At 35.7% G+C, this 15,061-nt stretch overlaps 1 protein-coding gene across 1 annotated transcript in view; it reads right to left on the bottom strand.

Annotated features, from left to right (window-relative positions):
- Positions 1 to 1,669: 1,669 nt before the first annotated feature.
- LOC145671005 (sugar transporter SWEET1-like) overlaps positions 1,670 to 15,061 on the bottom strand; it is a 30,290-nt gene continuing 16,898 nt past the window's right edge. The window contains exons 5-7 of the mRNA XM_081739644.1: positions 11,685 to 11,840; positions 9,868 to 9,987; positions 1,670 to 2,535 (exon numbers count right to left, since the gene is read on the bottom strand). Coding sequence (XP_081595770.1) covers positions 2,446 to 2,535; positions 9,868 to 9,987; positions 11,685 to 11,840 — 366 coding nt within the window. The 3' untranslated portion in view covers positions 1,670 to 2,445. The remainder of the gene's footprint in view (positions 2,536 to 9,867; positions 9,988 to 11,684; positions 11,841 to 15,061) is intronic.

Raw genomic sequence — 15,061 nt, 5'->3', positions numbered from 1 at the left:
TTTTTGCGGGGTGTCCTGCTGCATTACTTTAACATGCAGAAAAGTGCGACTGAAAGTCATCGTATTTTGGTGGAAGTGTATGGTGACCATGGTCTAGCTGAGCGAACGTGTCAGAAGTGGTTTGCACGGTTTAGAAGTGGTGATTTCGGCTTGGCAGACCAAGAGCGAGCTGGACAGCCAAAAAAAAATTCAAGACGAAGAATTGACAGCATTGCTCGAGCAGGATTCGTGTCAAACGCAGGAACAACTTGCAGCAGCATTAGGCGTTGATCAAACAACAGTCTCCAAACGCTTGAAAGCCATGGGAATGATTCAAAAGATGTCACATTGGGTTCCACATGAATTGAAAGACAGAGACGTTGAAAGACGAAAAACCATTTGCGAATTGCTGCTTCAACGACAGAGCAGAAAGGGGTTTCTGCATCGAATTATTACGGGTGATGAGAAGTGGATCCATTACGAGAACCCTAAACGAAAAAAGGCCTGGGTGAAACCAGGTGAACCAGGTCCATCACAACCAAAACGAGATATTCACTGTGCAAAGGTTATGCTGTGCATATGGTGGGATATGAAAGGTGTGGTGTACTATGAGCTGCTGCAACCGGGTGAAACTATGAATGGAGAACGTTATCGACGACAATTAATGCGTTTGAAGCAAGCTCTGGCCAGAACACGACCAGAATGGGAGAACAGACATGATAAACTTATTGTTCAACATGATAACGCTCGCCCACATGTCGCAAAACCGGTCAAAACCTATTTAGAAAATGTCGGATGGGAAGTTTTACCCCACCCGCCGTATTCACCAGACGTTGCTCCTTCGGACTACTACTTGTTCGATTGCATGAACAACGATTTGATTGGACAGCGGTTTACTTCTTCAGAAGATATCGAAACATGGGTCTCTGACTAGATCGCTTCCAAGGATGAGGACTTCTTTCGCCACGGAATCCGTACATTGCCTGACAGATGGGCGAAAGTGGTGGCTAGCGATGGACAATATTTTTCTTAAGGTATTTATGTATTTTGTGTTTGTACTACAGCTTCAATGTGTGCGTACCAACCGCACGAATTAATTCCTAGACCAAATACTTCATTCTCACATTTACAGGCGGAAAGAGAAATTACAAACTTGCTTTGCGTCGAATTTGGACCATATTGAGGTCATACGAACAAAAACACTGGCAGTGCTTTGTAAGCCAATCCTTTACTTGCTTTATTAAAATTTCCCGGGTAACTAACGGATGAATTTTAAGCTCAAATTATTTTCATTAAAAAGCAGAGATTCCCAAATCGTCGATCGCGATCTACTAGTATTTCACGGGGACATTTTCAGTGAATCGCGTTAACGCTCCGGTTGACTAACTTTGATTCCTCCACTGAGTTGCGTAACCACAAACGTAAGTTTTTTTATTTTATTTTTTTTTTTTTTTAAGTTGGTAATTCTTTTGGTTGGTCGCTTACAGTAGGATTTAAAAACGGTACCGTAGTTCGGAAGCTTTATAAGTTTAGCTACTACTGACCTAAAGCCATCCCTTGCTTCGATTTCAATGCAGCACTCTCAGAACCCGGAATTAGCCTCCTCCTTAATTTGAAGCAAAATACTTGATTGATGGACTGATTAAAATTTAATGAGGACGTCAGCATCGAGGCTATTTGTCCCCGTCACGATCAACACGTCTGCTCAAAACACGGACAGCCGCAAATACACGTTAGAAATGAACATATCGAAAAATGAACTGCTGCAAAATAGAAAAAATACAATATATATATATATAGCAACATAAATAGAATATATAGCAACATCGTTGATCTGGAGCCACATAAAATTTCATAATCATGCATTGTTATACACACACACAAACTATTTTTACCATTTCATTATTAAGTGTACTTGATTGTTGTATTATTAAATAATTGCTATCTTGTGACTGTCTCTTATCATAATGTTTTGAAAACCATACTTCTAATGATGAACTATTTTGTGTAAAAAAATACATGTCACGTGCTACAGTTATACGTGAATTTGTTTACATTAGTTTGGAAACAAGACGGAACTGATAATAGGTCCTGTGTAAATATTGTACTCATTCTATCCCCCTCCGTGGCAACGAACTCCGTTATTATAAAACTTGGAACACTAAGATGTGCTCCTACTTACGTGTATCCTCGCTTTTAATATCATCTTTCTATTCAGTTTATACCTTCGTGAAGAAATTTGGTATACAATAGAGTATCGAAATATTACAACTTTCAATCTAATATATCGAAACCATCCTTACTGCCCTTATGATGGCATTTTTTCTTTCCCTTATATAACATAACGGAATGTGTCATAATAACAAAATGTATATATTGCTACTGTCACCTGTGCAAATGCAAAACTATGTAAATAACAATCTTAAGTACGCACTGAAAAAATAAATAATAAAAAGCCATTTTAATTTATGAGGTTTTCTTCTCTTCTTTGCTTGGATATATCACGAAAAGTGACAACTGGATTAAACATAGCAGGAATCCAACTGCATTCTGTATCTGCAACGAAAATAAAAACATATGTACCAAATATTGATTATACAAAGGGTGTTCAAAAAGTTTTGCACCGTGGTCTTTAATTTTTTTTATTTGTTGCAGGAGAAGAATGAAATTTTTTGTGAACATACTTGGAACATTTAGCGATAAGTTGGTATATAAAAAGTATTTTCTTTTATTTACAGGTGAGCCATAATGAACCGTGAAGTAGATGTCAGGTTGCGACAACGATCGGTGATGGAGTTCCTCTTCAAGACCGACGATGACTCTGCCACATCGATTCACAGGAAATTTCTCCCTGTTTATGGGGTGCACACATTGGATCGCAGCAGTATCCAGCGGTGGTTGCAGAAGTTTAAAGAAGGTGATTTCACTCTACTGGACAATCCACGATGCGGTAGACCATCGACGGTAGTGAGTGATGGGAATAAGGAGACTATTAATCAAATCATCTAAGGACAAGCTTCACAATTAACAAGGACCGTTACTGTTTGACATTGGACAAGCTGCGACGTGCTATCAAGACCCACAGACCACAGCTTTAAGGTAAGCTCATCAGACTACACCATGACAACGCCAAACCTCATACAACCCTTGTGACGCAGGAGAAAATCACGAAAATGGGCTGGAAAATTGTTCCTCATCCTCCCTACAGTCCGGACTTGGCTCCGTCCGATTTTTTCCTCTTTGGTCGTCTGAAGGCCCACCTGCGCGGTAAAACATTTGATAGTGAGAAAGACCTTATTTCCTGTGTCAAGCGATGGTGTAAAAATCAATCTCCAGAATTTTACCAAAGTGCATTTACATCATGGAAAGAACGTTGGACCAGATGCGTCACAGCTGATGGAGGCTACATTGAGTAGGCTCAGTGTATAGCTAAATGTTCCAAGTATGTTCACAAAATAATTTCATTCTCCTCCTACAACAAATAAAAAAAAAATAGAGACCACTGTGCAAAACTTTTTGAACACCCTTTGTACAATGGGGGTTTATTATTATTATTGACAATATGTATAAAACTATCTGTATTAAACTGTATAAAACTATCTTCAGCAATTAGTTTCAGATTTCTTTTAGAATTATCATATATTGGCTTTACACTCGTCTTTGTCTCTTGTACTACACAAATACTTAACAGCTTCTAAATATTTCGAAAAGCTGCTCGGTTTTCTTCATCACAGGTCAAAACTTCTAGTCAGAACACGTGATGGAATAACCTCACATATTTATTTTTGATTCAACTTCTGGTGGCATAATTATGTACAAAAGTAAATATCAATGATGTAGAAATATTCAGTGTCGTAGCAAAATTCACCTTTTATATATAAAAAAGTAGGTAGTAGCATAAATACACGAGACTTAAATAGGTCTATCTATGGTATTCCATACTCACACGCATTAATCAAATATGTTGTTATCAATCCTAAATAAATTTCAATTTCTTGTATACAGATCCTATGCAAAATTAAAAAGAAGAAACACACACTTCATAAACAATAAATCAGTCATATTAGAATTTTATGTGAATCAGTGCTGTAATATATTCAGCTCCAATTCTGCACAGGATCTATACGTATACGAAATTGAAATTCATTTAGGATTTAATAAAAATATTTAATTAATACGAGAGTATTAAATACCATAGGTATACCACTTTAAGCATTATGTATTTATTCTATTACCTAAACTAAACTCCTGGTGCAACAGGCCTTAGGGGCCAGGCCTACCAGCCAGCTTGTAGCAATCATCCCTTTGGGGTAAAGTATGGTCACCACATCGACTCCCCTCGCCGTTATTGCTTGCGTTCTACACTGGAATTTGCTACTTCTTTCTTTCGAATAGCTTCCCACTTCTAAACATGACGCTGCGAGGACACCGCAATGCCAACACCACTGGAGTACGAACGGTCACTCATCTTTCCTCGGACCCAAACTCGGCACTGCTTAACTTCGCTGATCCCACAGGCGACTGAAATTCATCGCCAGTTGACGAAAGTGTATGGCGAGTCGTGCAAGGATGTCAAAAACATACGCAAACGATGCAAAAAGTTTACTCTTTGTCATACTAAAGTTCACGACAAAGAAAGAAGAGGAAGAATCAATTTCCGACGAGACAGACACGAAGGTTGAGCAAACTAGTGACTAACGCCCGTTTCCCAAGTTGAAAGAATACTTTGCCGGAAAGCGCTTCAGCAACAACGTCGAGGCGAAAGATTAGGTTCAACGCTTTCCCAAATACATGACAGCCAGCTGGTATGACATGGACATGGGTAAAAATGCATCGACGGAAATGATGATTATGTAGAGAAATAAATAAATGTACAAGCTTTGACATGATGTAAACATTATTGAAAATAAACATTTCTTTGTATTTGTTAGTAAAAATATTATTTTTGGAGTTTGTTCTCGGATGTAGAAAAGAAAATTTAAAAGAATTACAGCTAACGTTAAAATATTTCAGAAACTTTGCAAAATTTCATACAATACAATAAACACATCGATATTCTTTGAACAACAGCTCTATGCTCACCTCAAGCCAAAAGACAAAAAACACCAAGTACAATAATATGGATCACATAGAAAAAGAAGACAAGGAATTAAAAAAAAATAGTTATAGTAGCTTCCTTCAATGTTTTGTCCTTTATGATATGAATGTTTGAAGTGGTTAACAGCACTGAACTTACAGATCTAAACTGACGCATAACAGTGTATACCAAGATTAGTCTAAATACTGAACTTTCTTACGAACACATTAACTAGCATCTACAGTCACGATCACTTGTAAAGCTAACCCAGATGATTATAGAAAAATTTGTTTGATCAATAATCGATATACGTAAATTACCTATGTAATAACCTTGATTTTTAATTTAGTTTAAAGTCCCAACTTAATGCACTTGTGCTAAGGAAGATGGTGATGATAATGAACGAAATGGTGGAATGAATGAAGTGGAAGGAAACAGAAGAGCCCCGAAAAAAACCGCATACGGTGCTTGTACGCCACAAAACCTACTTGAAGCAAGCTGAGATTGAACCAGAGATCCCACACACTAGAGGTGAGCGCTCTATCGTGATCCTATATTAATCTTGAGTCTTGGTTGTTTTGCTCTAATAAAAACGTGTTCCGAAACTGTCCTATGCTGGTTCCTGAACGACTGATTATTTTCACTTCCTGAATCCTAAATTATTTAGAAGACACGAAACGGATGAACTTCCCTTGGAACTATCACGTACGTATTCTTCTATTCTGGTGTGTAAACTGCTTGCACTTAAGCTCTTGTTTTATTTTCTTATCCAATCGAGGTTATGAAGGACATTACTAGTAAGATATGATTCATAACCAGGGATTGAATCCCGAGCAACTGCGAGATCAATCGTCACAGTGTACGTCTTCCCCACCACAGTATCTAGCCTTCAGCAGAGCTGGATATTACAGGACTATGCCAACTTTCCCGGTGTGTGTAAGTTTCTTTTCATCATTCCTGCATATTAATAATTGCACTCAAATAGCTTCGTATTATCACGAACTATGTTAAACTCATTTATTAAACTTTTGTCCGTGATTGTACATTTAGTTCATTACTCTTCAAAATGTCTTGCAAAGGATGGATGAAACAAAATTATGGATATTTCAAAAACTCATTTATGATTAACTTAAGAATTCTTTACCCGTAAAAACTGCTTTGTAATTCTGTCTTTGAATATGTTTTCACGTACCAAATTCAACTACTTTACATTACGTCATCGTGTAAATTCATGCATTGACAAACAAAATGATAGAAGTATGTTCCTGTACGTACATGTACCTATTATTTTCACCACGAGTACATGGCCTTATCATTAATCGAGGAAAAAAAAAATTTTAAAGTCGTGGCATTGCGACGTTAGACTATACTAAGAAAATGACTCCGTATCCAAAATTGGATCCGACCTGAACATTAGGTTATAGTTACAAATACTGAAGTGTACCACTTACAGGACTTGTATTATAAATTTAAAAAAAAAAAATTGTATGTATTCACTTCTATTTGTAAATGCTTAGTCATGACACGGTACTTGGAACATTTCTACAGACACGAATGAACATAACTTACACGCATTAAAATCATTCTCTGAAACTCAATTCTCTTCATCTCACCATAAACGGAATATTCGTGAATATCGGAGTACGAATTATCGATGCCTAGATTTCTAATAAAAAGTTGGCTATTGCTATGACTACAATACCTCTCGCATATAGTCCCTATTTTTGCAAAGTGTTGTATCTCAGTTTTTCTCATTTTTCAGGAGAACGATTTGAAATTTTCCACCTACTTTACTCTCCTATTACGCTCGTGTTTACCAACAAATATTTACCAATTTTTGACACAATGTAGCCAAAAGTACATTGTTAATACCACGTGTTCAAATTATATAATATTATAATATTAAGCCATAAAAAATACGTTATTTGAGATACGTCACTTTGCAAAAAAAAAAAAAAAAGTGTTTTAAGAATGAGTTACGTCACTGTGCATAGCTCTTGGGATATAAGAATAATGCCAAATTGAAGTTGGAAAACTGTAAATTTGTCCATTTATATACAGTCCGCAGCATAAAAACCTGCAACGTGAGCATGTAAGCTTATTGTGTAACTACGCCTAACAGTGCAGGGAATCAACATAACGTCTAAGTGGCACGAATCACACCAGGAGAAACCTCGGCGTCCTCCCCTGCATACTTATTTTGGAGCAAAAGATTTCGTTATTTCACAATAAATTTACATGCTCATGTTGCAGGTTTTTTGCTGCGGACTGTACATCTAAGTTGCTGTATTCATCTTTGATAGAGTAAGCTATAAAAAAATAGAGAACAAACGATAGAACCAAAATTCTTATTTTTTCATTAATTAATTAAACATGTTTATGAAATTAATAGTAAAAGAACAAACTAATAAGGCTTATAACTTTTCAACAATGTGATATGAAGCAAACAATGTGATATGAAATTAATACTACAAATTAACACTATTACATAAATATGAAGCTGTATGAAAGAAAAATAAAATTCAAGACAGCGTCTAAATAATAAAATTAAAAATAAGTTATCGTAACCAGCCTAGAGTATAATAATATTATTTTAAGGAAACATGAGTATGGGTATAAGTTAAATAAGTGCAGTTAGCACCCCCATGCAATACTGAAAATTAATGAATCATGTGCATCAAGTAATTGGCAAAAAAGCAGTCCTGAAGTTAACAAAAGTACAAAAAGAAAAACTTGTTTTTGTTTGAAACCGCCGTAATGATCGAGATACAAGTAAAATTGCTGGTGCTCAGACATTCGTATGACAGGAGTAGGTCCGTTGTACAGAGAGATTAAGTCTGCGTATTTGTCTTGGGCGACTTTCAGCTTTTACAGGTTAAGCTTCCCGACTTTAAAATCTTTTACGTTCTTTTTGAGGCACTTAAGTTGGAGTTCCTTGTAGTCTAACTGTAGGTGGTTTTGTACAAAATAGTTTTCGGCAGTGACGTAATTAAGGAAAAGGGGGGACGGCAAACAGGGCTTGTGCCACGGGCACCGAATTGAATTGGGAGGGCGCAAAACTTGACAAATATTTGTTTTCACTATAAGCCAAGGAAGGAGTTTTAGCAAACTAAAGATCATAAAAATAAAAAATATCCCAGAAACTTAACAGGACAACAACGATTAATCAACCTTAGGGCCATATCCGTAGAGCATAAAATAGCTTCAAAGCTATCTCTTAAGGACATCATATGTCCTTAAAATGTCCGAGTATAATACTCGAGACAACAGCTTGACTGTTTGTCATAATTAAATATTCTATTCTAAAGCAACAGACTGTTGATTCATTCTACACATATGCACATTCCGATATAATTTCAAAAACATCATGATATGCAGTTATTATGATAAGATTATAAGAATATGTCAAACATGCTACTCTCAAAGTATTTAGCAATTAAATACTAATTAGTTTGGTATTTTATCTTGTACTAAAAATTAAATTATATACTGCAATTTTGAAATCAAGCTTTAGCACTTCAAGAAAAAAAATAGAGAATTATGGGTGATACCAATTTCAAGTGTAGTGGAGGAGCGTTTCTGTTTGGTTAGTCAGGGGGGTACTACGGCGAGTTCTTGCCCCTGGCGATAACTAGCCTAGTTGCGTCGCTGGTTGTCGGTGACCTCTTCAAAACTCTTATTTCCATGATGTTCTTCAAGTTTACATCTTTTGCATTACTCCTATCTGAATCTCGAATTTAGGGGCCGCGGTGGCTCAGTAGTAGAGCGTTCACCTCCGGTGCTTGGGGTCCCGGGTTCGATCCCAGCCCCGCCAAGTGAACTTTGTGGTGGACAAACACCGTGTGCGTGGGTTTCCTCGGGGTTCTCCCGTTTCCTCCCACTTTCTTCATTCCACCATTTCATTTATCACTCATCATCACCGTCTCCTTTAGCCTAACCGGCATAACCGTGGGACGTAAAACTCAAAGATTTCATTTCATTTCATTTTGAATCTCGAATTTGTAGAGTTCTTTGGACAGCTGCTTGAAGTAGAGGAAGTCACTATGCTGTAGTTTCACTACCTCGAAAGGCTGCTTTCTACGAGCCAACTTGATCACAGGGACCAATTGTGAAGTCACATAATATTTCTTGCTTGTTTTAAAAAATATATATATTAAAACAAATTAGACATTAAGGTGAAAACACACACATACAAATAGAAAGTCGTTTGAGATACGACTCTGTGTGAACAATGGAATCTTACCTTAATTTTTCTTGCAAACTGTCGTATCTTGAGTTGCGGCAGTTCGAGAGAAATTTATTTCTCTACAATTGAGATACAACCAACATCAAACTGCTTATTCCAGAGTTATATTTAGGAATTTAGATACGGCTAATAAAGAGAATTATAGAGCTCCTAAAAGGGAATTCAGGGCTGGTCTTAACTCAAAAATCGATTCTTTTGAGATACGACACTTTGCAAACAAAGGGACGATATGTCCTGTTCTATATTAATCATAGATAACTCATAGTGCAACCGCACTATTATACCCCAGAATTCGACAATGGGTCAATGGAAGTTGATATGGTTAGATTTTTATTCTTGACTTTCATGTATTTAATTCTTACACTTATAAAACTATTCCTATTCTAAAAATAATGGTGCACTAACTTCAACACAGAAAAATTACAATGTTATCAGTTAATGGGAAGAAATTCGACTCCATGAAATACCCTGGAATAAGTCTTGTAACAATTTAGAAATGAGTGATACACAATTTAATACTCAATAGAGATATCAGAAAGAAAAATAGCAAAAGAAAGGAACTCACCTTAACGAAGATATTTTTAATTATGATTCCGTATAATAGCCACTGAAAAGTGACCAAGCACGCAGACACAATCAGTGGAAACGGGAGCATTTTTGTGCTTTGAGTGTTAATTACTTCTTTCTGTATAAAAGAAAGTCACATTAAGTACCCGATTTACTTAATACAAAACAGATATTATCTCAGTCATTTTCTTATAGTCATTTCAAGAAAATCTCTCACTGTAAAACTACAAAGAAAATTTACTACTTTGCTAGTTGATACAATGGGATGCACATCTGCTAACTCTAAGTAAAAATTTTTGTATTTTAAGTACATCCACTAGACAAATACTGCGTACAGAGTTTCGAGGCACTCTGCACTTTCCTTCTGCCCAACTCTCCTCTGAAGAAAACTTGCTGCTACGTAAAACATTATTTTTTTTTAATACCCATCTTGTGATGCGATAAGTTAAAAATTTGATAATAAGATCTTCTCTTTTGATTGTGTGTGTGATGAAAAAACCTCGATATGTATTTCTACGTTAAGATCGCAAAATACTCAATAGATAATCTTAAATTGTAAATCATCCAGTAAACGGATGATATTTGTAATTACTCGAAACATTTGAACATTCAAGAAGTACTTGCTATGTAATAATAATTTGTAAATACCAAAGAATAAATCACTTTTAATCTACAGGGCGAAAAAAGAAATTATATACACCTTGTCTGTTATGTAGCAGCAAGTTTTCTTCAGATACACAGACGAAGAGTCTCTCAAAACTGCAGTAGATTTCATGTCTTTCGGATACTTTGATTATGTACTATCTTTTTTGTAATTCACCAAAAATTTCTCAAATTTTGTTTCACTGAATTACAAAAATGAAATAATACATAAACAAAACCGAGCGAGAACAAGTGACAAAGAAACGTTCAATTTTAGAAATTCAAAGTGTATTTTTAGTTAGAAAAGGACGGCCAGATTACTACATTAAGACCAGGAACCAACTATTTCAGTTTTCTTACATAGTAGTTACAAAATGCCAAGCTAAACATGTTTAAAATATAAGTTATTTTCCGGAATGGTTGAGGTATTTTCTTTTACAGAAAAAAGGCTATATTACCGTTATCTAGCCAACAGCTAATTTGCTCAAGTTCAATCCCCCAGAAAAGGCTGAAATATTGATAAAAATTACCTCATAAGAAAAAGAGGAGCCCCTTATGGTACACGGTAGGTTGATTTTTATATTAAAATGTATCTTATAGTATCTAGCATTTCTTACTAACTATCAGTCTTTCAGCTCTATATCAGTGAAACAATGCCCACTCACACATCGCTCGTATTCTCAACACGTTCTCCAAGGCGTGCATCACCCATGCTCTACGCTATCATCAGTCCTGTCTTCCATTAATTATGAGGGACTCGATTGAATGGCGTCTTCTCCGATCTGCAACCCTGGCAACAAACCTTGAAAAACTACGCCACCAGATAGAAGGTGCATGCAATCTTTTCCCGGGATGATATCCGGACCTCTACGACTGTCTACATGCAACGAGTACAGGTCTTCATTGAAGCATGAAGAGAGCACACAACGTACTGATCATTATTCATTTCACACACCCTGTTAATTATATTCATAGGTGTAAGACCCTCTTTGCATGGTCATGTACTAAACACAACCTACAGATTGTACGTATATAAAATAGTTTACATGGTGCTCTAATTTTTTAAGTCCAACTTTATTTTCTATTACTGTTGTTATGGATTTGAACTGGCACGACAAACTCTAATTATCTAATAAAACGACATTAAAATTTAATTTTGAATAACATACTTACTAAAGAGAACAGTGGAGATGACAAAGCAATCATTGAAACTGTTGTGACCATCATTCCTAAGCGGAATTCAACTTTCGACGCCGATTCCACTTGAACATATACAAGAACACAAAACACAAACAGTGCACACAATCCTATTTGCCGTTTAATTTTATCCTGTAAAGAAACATAGCAGGATTAATATCGAGAAGATTGATTTTCATAATTGGAACATATCTAAAATAACGGAATGACTACACAAAAAATGTGTTTCTAAACTTATGTATATTCAGTGTATCGGAAATTAATATTAGGTATCGTTTCGCTGTGACCAAGTGTTACTAGAAAAGGAATTGTGGATAGTCTTGGGCAAAAAAAAACCTGTCCGCACACTTCACTTAGGAAAATACTATATCTTAAATATACATAGAATTAAACGAATGCAAATATGAAGCTGCTTTGCCCAACTGAGATCGCTATTTCAGGTCAAATTATCACAATTTCCTACGACCTTTTAAAGAAAGTTTTTTTTTTTCTTTTTTCTTTTTCACAAGATTACTTTAATAAGCGAAACTAGTTCAAGAATTCTGTAAGAATTAGCGTTAGCAATCCATTTTGTGGAAGGATGATTATGTTCCTCTGAAACACTTCATGCTTCACATTCCAAGTAATTTTATGACATCTCGCTATCTTTTTGATTTAAGCAAAAAAACTTTTCCCTTCCCTTTAAAACTGAGAACTGATTAGAAATAAAATTTATTATAATCTGAAGATTTAAAATATCGGTCAAAATCTCAGAACTGGGACACAAGATGTTTTCCTCAGGTTTTATTTTAATTGTTATTTATCAAAACTACTCAAGAGAAGTAAATAATAATAATAATAATAATAATAATAATGATAATAATAATAATAACAATAATAATAATAATAATGACACAAAATGCTAGAAGCTTTATTTTTATTTTGTTAATCTAATAATTTTGATCTATAACAGAAAACCTAATAATTTTTGTCGGGAACACATTGTTCCGACAAGCAAAGTTAGTATAACTAAGTTAATGTTGGTCATTTTCACTGCAGAGCCTCATCTCAGAGATTGATTCGTATCATAGTGAACAAGTATAGTAACCATATAGTAATCATTAGGGAGTGAATTTTAAGGTGCAGCACCTTTTCTAAAATGTAGTTGTTATAACAACCAAAGTTCAAAATAACTATTTCCGGTCATATAACGAAGTGAAATGAATGCACTTTGTTGCACCTTTTTAGTGAACGTTGCACCTCTTTTGCTAGATTGATAATTTTTTTTTTTTTTTTTTTTTACTTTTTATAGCCTTCAGCACCTTTATTGTCCCTTACTTATTTTTATTTTTTTTTCTTTTTAAATTTGGACAGAACAATGTTTTATTTCCAATCTAGGTTACACATAGACAACATTCCATAAATTTAGACGCAATCCTGACGGATTTGCTAGGGATAAATTTGAGCTGAATTTGCAAAACAATCTGGACATAGAAATCTTTGCAACGTCAATTGAACTTCCTGTCTATGTGCTTACAATATCTGAACCTCTGGTTTCCGTTGATGTCGAGCTAAGTTCCTCCACATACAAGGATCTCTGAGCTCCAAGCGACAGAAACTAATATTCGAAAACATAGAAATGTTGTGCATAATCAAGTATAGCCACTTTTTCAAGCCACAATATTGCTAAATTAAAGTTTTCTTTTTTTAAAATACCGAGTTGGTTTCAATTACAATTTTATTACAATAATGTTGAATGTTGTACAAGTTTGGGATTAAATAAAACAATTTTGGGATATATGTCCAATGTTTAAAGCCAAGATTTTAACAATATTTGCTGGTGTAATGAATAAAGAATGTTCATGTAACTGTATATTATAGCACTTAATAAAGATACCCTATTAGCACCTTTTTGAATGATTTTTAAGCACCTTTTATTCCCTTTTTCCTACCACATTTTTGCACCTTAAAATCCGGTCTCTAGTAATCATAATATATCATTCTGAAATAGTAATTGAAGATTTGCTTTAGAAAACAATGTAAGTGCCTCTTTGCTATTGTTTCACTTATTTTATTCTTTTATACGTTTATGCCTTAGATTTTCATACTTCGTTATATGCTAGGTTATATTTCTAAGTAATAATATTTTCTATCCGCACCACTAGTTATGCTTGGACCCAGAGGGCACACAGAGAAGTATAGAACAGATGCTCTAAATAAATCCTCCATTGAGCAGTTGTATGACAAGTTCCAGGAGACACGTACTGTAGTGGACGCACAGATAAGCAGTCAACAAAAGTTAACAGAAGAACAGTTGATCGATGTGCAAGTTGCATAGGTTGTGTCCAAACAGAAATCAATGCGATGAATTTCGAGCCAGTTCGGACTCTGCATTGCCAGTGCATAAGACGCCTAGCGAAAGTGTTTGCAATTACACCCCTCTAAAGTTAGAACGGCAGAGCAACTGCTGCCTGAAGGCATGGATGCCCGAAAAGAGTATTATCGTTGGTTCATGGAACGCCAGAAAGGAACGAACTCTATGACTGATACTCCACTGATGAGGAATGATCCCATCTGGATGGATATATTAATGCTGAAAATTTTCGAGTATGGGCCAGTGACAGCTCACATGTTATGGAGTTACCTATACATTCCCAGAAAATTGGAGTTAGTGTGCCATTTGTGTGATGAACATAACGACAGTTACTTTTACTACTTAATGTAGAAAACGTAGAAAGCAAGAAGCAATGTTCTCTCGTAAGGCTGTGTCATAACCGCTTTCCGGATCTGCCCCCTGTTGTCCCACCAACGAGTACTTTCAGGAGATCTGAACTTACCTGGTTAAGACATCAAAGAACATTTCCGAAAAGGGATTACAGAACTTTTCCCGGATCGCCCTCTGGTCTCAATAACAAGATGAGTATTAAGCACCGAGAGATCCAGATGTCTCGTCTCGAAATCCTCACGGACATCCAGATGATCGCTCAGACCGTGATACACAAAAATATCATTCACACATGTAATGAAAACACATTAAATAAAATGATACTATGCTTATTTATTAAATACACTATAATATATATGAAAAAAAAAATCACAACACTAAACACTGATATGGGTATAGACACTTAACTATTTCCACAAACAAAATTACACTTCACATTTCACGACGTTAATAGCCCTTTGCTTTGGTATCACATATGTATGTGGATGAAATATATTTGGGGGTTCACCGTAAACACTTTTCTCACACCACTCACTAATGAACGTGGGGGGCTAACACTGTGGGGTAACACTAAAGTAATCCCACGACGCAAGTTCCTGGTTGCTGCGAGAAGAATCCATATCCAACAGGATAAACGTAGACAGTCGCA

The sequence above is a fragment of the Thermobia domestica genome, chromosome 15, assembly GCF_964235325.1.
Source record: "Thermobia domestica chromosome 15, izTheDome1.hap1.1, whole genome shotgun sequence".
Lineage (NCBI taxonomy): Eukaryota > Metazoa > Arthropoda > Insecta > Zygentoma > Lepismatidae > Thermobia > Thermobia domestica.
Note: the sequence above shows the minus strand (reverse complement) of the source record. Positions and strands in the feature narration are given on the sequence as shown.